The sequence below is a fragment of the Solanum lycopersicum genome, chromosome 9, assembly GCF_036512215.1.
Source record: "Solanum lycopersicum chromosome 9, SLM_r2.1".
Lineage (NCBI taxonomy): Eukaryota > Viridiplantae > Streptophyta > Magnoliopsida > Solanales > Solanaceae > Solanum > Solanum lycopersicum.
In genome coordinates this window covers 62,476,412-62,482,417 of record NC_090808.1, presented here as the reverse complement: position 1 = coordinate 62,482,417, position 6,006 = coordinate 62,476,412, and the positions used below count along the sequence as shown (strand labels likewise).

Genomic DNA, 6,006 nt, shown 5'->3' with positions numbered 1-6,006 from the left:
ATTATTATCATTATTATTATACTTATTTTTTAAACACATCAACATTTTTTCTTTCAACTGCATTACTTTTATTTATACACATAACTACTTATTTTAAAAATAAATCTCAACACTTTTAAAACTATTTTTTAAAAGTTATTTTTTTAAGTCAATTCAAATATACTCTTTAATGAAATGGTCTGTTTTAGAGAATAAGTACAATAATTCAAAATATTATACGAAATTATTTATTTCACACAATTATGATTCCTAAAAATATTTAACATTAAAATGATAAAATTAGTTTTCTACCCTATACTGTATAACTAGTCTGTAAAATAGACATAAAGACTAATAAATTTAGCATCAAGATTGTATACTGTTCAGAGTCATATTATTGATTGATGTGAAGTACACGTTCAAAAAATGTACATTAAACTACTTTAAAGAAAAAATAGAAGGAGCACACTTAAATTCGTTAGTTCGAGAACAAATTATCTTAAAATAATCTCACTGTAATAATAATAAAATCTCAAATAACCTATTTATAATTTTATTTCAATTAAATATGAAATAAACTCAAATTAAAATTAATCCCTATATTAGTAGGAAAGGGATTCCCAAGCCTATTAGGATTTGATATATCAAAACCAACCACAATTGTAATATGTACTATATATATAAATACTCATTTTTAGCCTCTGACATTATAAGATAACTCAAAAACAAGAAAGCTGAGGTATTACTAACAAATATGGTGAAGGAAACAGAATGTCATTCTTTATTAAAAGGAGGAAGAATTAACAGTAGCTATACACATGGCTTCTCTTCTTCTCAAATTCAAACTATTTCTGCCTTTTGTGAAACTCTTGTGCCACCTTGTAATAACAATGATAATTCATTTTTTGCTTCTTCTGGGGCTCACCCTCCATCCACTAATGAGGTAAATTTAAGTCTTTTTTCCCCTTTTTTGAGCTTCTTCTTGTTGTTGTCGTTGTTTCTTGAAAAGACATTTTTTTTGCAAAAAAAGATTGTGTTTTTATTGTGATGTGGTGGTGTTTTTGTGATAAAGCATGGTTCTTTGTAACTATTTTCTAGATTCTGAAAAGGGCACTCTTTTTTGCTAACAAGATTGTTTTTTTTAAAGTGTGATGTGATGGTCTTTTTGTGATAAAGAATTGGTCTTTGTAACTATCTTCTATTATTGGTTTGAGAGTGTTTTTATTTTCACCTGTCTTTTTAACCTTTTCGTTTTTTGCAGTTTAGTGATTCTTGAAAAGACCCTTTTTTGCTAACAAGATTCTTCATTTAACTTGTTTTTTTTTTTGTATGAGTGTAAAAGCATTGTTTTTTTTTTTTTTGTGATTTTCCACTATAGGTAATAAAGCATTGGTCTTTGCTATACTCATACTATAGATTTTGAGGGTATTTTTTCCTGTCCACTTTTTTTTTTTTTGCAGTTGACTGATTCTTGAAAAGACCCTTTTTAGCAAACAAGATTCTTATTTTAATATGATGGGCTTTTTGTGTTAAAGCATTGTTCTTTATAATATTCCAATATTGGTTATCAAGCATTGGTCTTTGCTATCTGCTAGTATTGGTTTTGAGGTTTTCTTTCTGGTTCTCTGTGTTGATATTTTGTTTTGATTGGTTGGTGAATAGGTTGCAGAGCTACTGGTGAAGAGGAGCAAGCCTGAGGCCTTGTTGATAATAAGGATAGTTGTGTTTTTGTTAACAACAAGATTAGGGAGTCTTCTGCTTTGTGGTAGAGTCTGTTTGGATAAAAGATGGCCTTTTGTTCACAACTTCACTGAATTAGACTTAAAGGATAGAGAAGCTCTTCTACAAAGATGGTCCAGAGAAACTTTTCTCATTCCACTAAGGATTACCTTCTTGATGATCAAAATTATCTATTTGTTCATCTTCTTCTCTTGGGTAATGTTCCTATCTTGTCCTACTTGACCATTTGTCTATTATATAAGTTTTCTCTTCAAGTATTTCTGGGAGTTGTCAGGTCATGCCCATAGTACTCTTTTTTTTTTGAAAAATACAGTACTAGTGATAAGCCTCAATTATTAGATTCGTTCGTGTTTATGAATCATCATTGATAACATATTGGAATTTGGAACTAACCTTGACTTTGGAAACTTGGTGTTTGCGGTGCAGACTGATGAAAATTGCAAGAATCCTACCTGGGAAGCCATTGGATATCATCTTCCAGAGACAACAGAGGCTCTATATGAAAACAAGAAAGAAAGACCACTTGAAAGGGGGATTGTGGAAACCATAAATGAGAGTGATGAAACTCTGAAAGAATCTTTATCTAAGAAAGATGTAGTTATAACTGAGGATGCAAAAGACAACATCTTTAAGATTGAATGTGATGTTTTGATTGTCGGTTCTGGATGTGGTGGAGGTGTTGCAGCTGGAATCCTTGCGAAATCAGGTTACAAAGTCGTCGTGCTAGAAAAAGGACATTACTTTGTTCCTGAAGATTATTCTGGTCTTGAAGGACCTTCTTTGAGTGAGTTATATGAGACAGGTGCAATGCTTAGTAGTCTTGATGGAAAAGTAATGATTATGGCTGGAACAACAGTTGGCGGTGGATCAGCCGTAAACTGGTCCGCTTCTATTAAAACACCAAATGATGTTCTTAAAGACTGGTCTGTGAATCACAAGATTTCATGGTTTGGAACTTCTGAATATCAGTCTGCTATGGATGCAGTATGCAAACGGATTGGTGTAACGGAGAATTGTTCTGAGGAAGGACTTCAGAATCAAGTAATACGAAAAGGGTGTGAAAATCTTGGTTTGAAAGTTGAGAAAATACCAAGAAATTCTTCAGAGAATCATTATTGTGGTTCTTGTGGTTATGGTTGTAAAACAGGAGACAAGAAAGGGACTGATTCCACTTGGCTTGTCGATGCTGTTAATGCAGGCGCTGTTATCTTGACTGGATGTACTGCAGAAAGGTTCATACTGGAAGATGGTAAAATGAGAAAAACATGTCTTGGAGTAATTGCTACAACTGAAAGCAAGAAGATCACTAGGAAGCTACATATCAAAGCTCGTGCCACGATTTCTTCCTGTGGAGCTCTCTTCACACCTCCTTTGCTGCTTTCCAGTGGATTGCAGAACAAGAACATTGGTACAAACCTCTATCTCCACCCCGTTCTTTTGGCGTGGGGATACTTCCCCGAATCCATGTCTGAAATCAAAGGCAAAAATTACGAGGGAGGAATAATGACATCCCTTCATGAGATGGTACCTGAAGAAACCAATGCACAGGCCATAATAGAAGCTACAGCTGTGGGTCCTGCTTCTTTCGCCAGTTTGTTTCCATGGACTTCTGGTCAGGATATGAAGGAACAGATGACAAAGTACTCGCGAACAGTAACTCTGTTAGCATTGGTAAAAGATCAAGGTCGAGGAGAAGTAAAGAAAGCAGGGAGGATAAAATACAGCTTGGATAGAATAGACAAAGAGAATATCAAAGCTGGATTAAGAAGGGCACTGAGGATACTGATTGCAGCAGGAGCAGTTGAAGTGGGAACATATCGAAGCGATGGACAGAAAATCAAATGTAAAGACATAAAGAATGAAGAGTTAGAAGAGTTTGTTGATACAGTTGAAGCTCCTGAAGGGCCAATGTCTAAAGAAGAAAACTGGACAGTTTATGCCTCTGCACATCAAATGGGAAGCTGTCGGATGGGATCGAGCAAGGAAGATGGCGCAGTGGATGAAAACGGAGAATGTTGGGAGGCGAAAGGCCTATATGTATGTGATGGAAGTGTGCTTCCTACTGCAGTTGGTGTCAATCCCATGATCACTATACAGTCTACTGCTTATTGCATTGCAAAGAGAATAGCAGAGTCATTACATAATGAAAAGTTAGTTTAAGACATGTAATGTAACGAAATAAATGTGCATTTCTCACTTAGTTTTGTAATCTCAGCTCGAAAATAAAAGATGTCATTTCCATTTCAATCAATAACAGCAGTATTTTCGTTCAATAATAGTGCGCCACTATTCACCTACGTGCAAATTCAACCACTGACTAGCAAACATATGAAACTCGTAAAGCAATTAACAAAGACAGATCAAATAGAATAGATGGATCGATAACAAATCGATTTGTACAACTTAGAACGAAAAATACATTTTAAGAGTTAACACCACATTCTTGGAATTGAAAATTTTAACCACTCATAATTCAATTACAAAGCAAATGTGTTAAAAAATAAAGAGAATTTCTTTAGACAAATATATTCTTCATTAAAATATAAGATCGATAACTCTTTTACACTGCCGCAATCAGCGCATTTCGTACTTGGTATGTCCTTCCAAACTAGCTCCTGATTGGATTTTGTGGCTTCTATTCAGATTTTAAAGTTTTATTTTTGCGTTTAAGCTCTTTCATTTTTATTATATACATGAAAAAAAGAGCAACTTTCACATATATCAAAACAAAAGAAGCTATATACATATATACAAAAGAAGCTGGATATTTCACTATATATATATATATATATATATATATATATATATATATATATATACACACACACAAAAGAAGCTGACTATTTCGCTATACATATATACAAAAGAAGTAATTGTATAATCTATTTCGATATACATATACAAAAGAATTAATTATATAATTTGTGTTTGTATAAAGCAAAAAACAGCGAAACACACAAGAAAACTTGCAGGAGAAGACCATGTTTCCTATTAGTTTGTTTTGTGTCCATAGTTTTTTTTTCTTCATAATTTTATATCGTTTCTCAGTTTGTATTTAAACCAATATGTATGCTATTAATATTTGTATTATTCAAAATCTCATTTTGCATAGTTTATGAATCTTATGTTTGTTCTTAATTATATTCATTCCAAAGGTATACCAACTAGTTATGTATTTTATTTAAGAATGATTACAACAAATATTCATTTATTGTTTTTCAGTTTTATTTTTACTTTTCCATCATATTATTTTTGTATTTTATTTATCATTATAAAAAATACAATATAATAACTAGAATGAATACAAATTAAAAATAATATACCTATTGGAATGAATACGACTTAAGAAAGGAAACAGAATATGAAGAGAAAAATAAATACACAATGAAAAAAGTACATGATACAAATATGTTTATTAAATAACTACAGATTCATTTGACATATGTGTTGGAATGAATACGAACTAATAAATAAATACGAGTTTCATTATACAAAATAAAACATGAAAACTAGAATGAATACAAATACAAATGACATACATATTGGAATGAAACAATTTAAAAAAAGATAATGAATTCTGGTAAATAAAATAAATACACCGTGAGAAAAGTATGTCAAATAACATATATCCGATACGATTTAAAAGGATACAAAGTTCTGATAAATAAAATAAATACACCGTGAGAAAAGTAAGCGAATAACATATAAAATTATAGGTGTTCAAATTTTTAACTTTTTAAAAAATCAAATTTAATAGATAAAACTCTAAGGTATTATCATAATGTTTCATAACAATAACTAGTTTTGAAAGATAAGGACAAACAATGACCTTTAGGAAGAAGGAAGAGACTACCTACTTGAGGCCTCATAATCTTTTGCAAGGAAAGTAATAAAGATTTTCGGCAACTTAATCTAATTTAAAATATTTTCCTCCCTTGATTTTCTCTAATTTTTAATTTCATAATTATATTATGTTAAGTTAAATAAAGATAAAAAAGAACATAAATCAAACTATAACAGACTAAAATATTATCAACTTTAAAATATTGCTAAGGGATCCTATTAAATGTTAAAATATTGTTGTTTTAATAAAAAGGGCAACTTTCACATATAACAAATAAAAAATTCATATTTGTATGCTATAACAAAGTTTGCATAATTGCGTTCCATAGCAAACATAGAAACTGTATAATTCGCTATACATATACAGTTGAAGCAAATTGTATAAAACGAAGTGTATAAAACAAGAAAGAAAAAGACACTTGGGCAGAGAACTGTATAAAAACG

The 6,006-nt window shown here is 31.2% G+C and overlaps 1 protein-coding gene across 1 annotated transcript; it reads left to right on the top strand.

Annotated features, from left to right (window-relative positions):
* Positions 1–617: 617 nt before the first annotated feature.
* LOC101251417 (long-chain-alcohol oxidase FAO2-like) lies at positions 618–3,992 on the top strand. Its single transcript, XM_004247470.5, has 3 exons — positions 618–922; positions 1,642–1,914; positions 2,146–3,992. Exons 1-3 carry the CDS (start codon positions 734–736, stop codon positions 3,877–3,879), a joined length of 2,196 nt encoding a protein of 731 aa, XP_004247518.1. The 5' UTR covers positions 618–733; the 3' UTR covers positions 3,880–3,992.
* The last annotated feature ends 2,014 nt before the right edge of the window (positions 3,993–6,006 follow it).

Bases quoted from the DNA above. Each gene is read 5' to 3' on its own strand.
- LOC101251417 (XM_004247470.5), top strand. From the start codon at position 734: ATGGTGAAGGAAACAGAATGTCATTCTTTATTAAAAGGAGGAAGAATT. The intron at 923-1,641 runs GTAAATTTAAGT...GTTGGTGAATAG, and splicing joins ACCCTCCATCCACTAATGAG to GTTGCAGAGCTACTGGTGAA. The intron at 1,915-2,145 runs GTAATGTTCCTA...TTTGCGGTGCAG, and splicing joins TGTTCATCTTCTTCTCTTGG to ACTGATGAAAATTGCAAGAA.